Source organism: Scomber scombrus, chromosome 2 (genome assembly GCF_963691925.1).
Source record: "Scomber scombrus chromosome 2, fScoSco1.1, whole genome shotgun sequence".
Lineage (NCBI taxonomy): Eukaryota > Metazoa > Chordata > Actinopteri > Scombriformes > Scombridae > Scomber > Scomber scombrus.
In genome coordinates, this window is record NC_084971.1 from 8,336,725 (window position 1) to 8,337,957 (window position 1,233).

Genomic DNA, 1,233 nt, shown 5'->3' on the forward strand with positions numbered 1-1,233 from the left:
GACTTCCTGCTGGAGTATTTAGAGGAGGAGCTGCTTTTCCGGCTGGACTTCCTGTCTTTCCTGTCATCGTGGTGGTGTTTGTTGCTAGTGGAACTCTTTTTGGGTTTCTCATCTGACGAACTGCTATCGTCGTAATCGTCATCGTGGTCTGTGTGCGGATGTTTCGGCTCGTTTGGTAAGGGGGACCCAACCGGATGCTCCTTGCAGTGCCCGTTCTCACGTTCCTGATCTTTCATGCTTCCGCCCCTGCTAGACTTTAACGACCCACCTTTGCCTGGTTCGACTTGGTTCATCCCATTCTCCAATGGCGAGTCCACATCCCTCTTCTTCTCTGACATTGTTCTGGTCCTGGTCTTTGCCACTTGGTAGATCCGAATATAGACCAGAATCATGATGACACAGGGGGCAAAAAATGATCCGATGCTGGAATAAAGGATATACCAGGTCTCATCATTCAGAATACACTGGGGGTTGGTCTCACTGCTGCTCCTGTCCATTGATATCAGTGGTGGGAAAGAGATGACGGCTGAGATTAACCACACCACCACAATCATCCCTTTAACTCTTTTGGGTGTTCTCTTTAAGTTATACTCGACAGCCTGTGTTACTGACCAGTACCTGTCCAAACTAATAGCACACAGGTGAACAATAGAAGAGGTGCAGAATAAAACGTCCAGAGCCAGGTAGATGTCACACCAGATTTTGCCAAAAAACCAGTAGCCCATAAGTTCATTTGCCAAGGAAAAAGGCATGACCAGGGTGGCCACCAGTATGTCCGCACTGGCCAGAGAGACAAGAAAAAGATTCTGGGGTGGTTTCAGAGCTCTGCTCGTTAAAACGGCGATAACAACCAAGACGTTCCCGACTATTGTAAACAAAATCAGAAAGCTGACAAGTCCAGCCACAGCCCAGATAGCGAGCTGGCTGTACTGGCTCTGAGAGGTTGAATTAAAAGAGATATTTGCTGCCTCCATCCCCTCAGCCAAGCCGGAGATATTTAAGAAATCCATTTTGAGTTTAGTTTTTTTCTTTTCAGCCAAAATGTGACTTTTAAAAAATTAAAATTTGCGTGAATAATCTGTAGATATATCCCATTTGGACTTTAGCGCATATTTCACAGTAGAAATCTACATCAAATGTCATTTTTCTCCTCGTCTCACCTGCGATCTTCCACCTCCTGCAATGCAAGTGTCTCCTTTAGAAAAAAAGGGGGGGGGGGAAGAGCGATAGATA

The 1,233-nt window shown here is 46.0% G+C and overlaps 1 protein-coding gene across 1 annotated transcript in view; it reads right to left on the reverse strand.

Moving 5' to 3' along the window:
- Positions 1-1,016, reverse strand: part of adra2c (adrenoceptor alpha 2C) — a 1,359-nt gene extending 343 nt beyond the window's left edge. The window contains exon 1 of the mRNA XM_062435715.1: positions 1-1,016. This exon is cut by the window's left edge and continues 343 nt beyond it. Coding sequence (XP_062291699.1) covers positions 1-1,010 — 1,010 coding nt within the window. The 5' untranslated portion in view covers positions 1,011-1,016.
- Between the last annotated feature and the right edge of the window lie 217 nt (positions 1,017-1,233).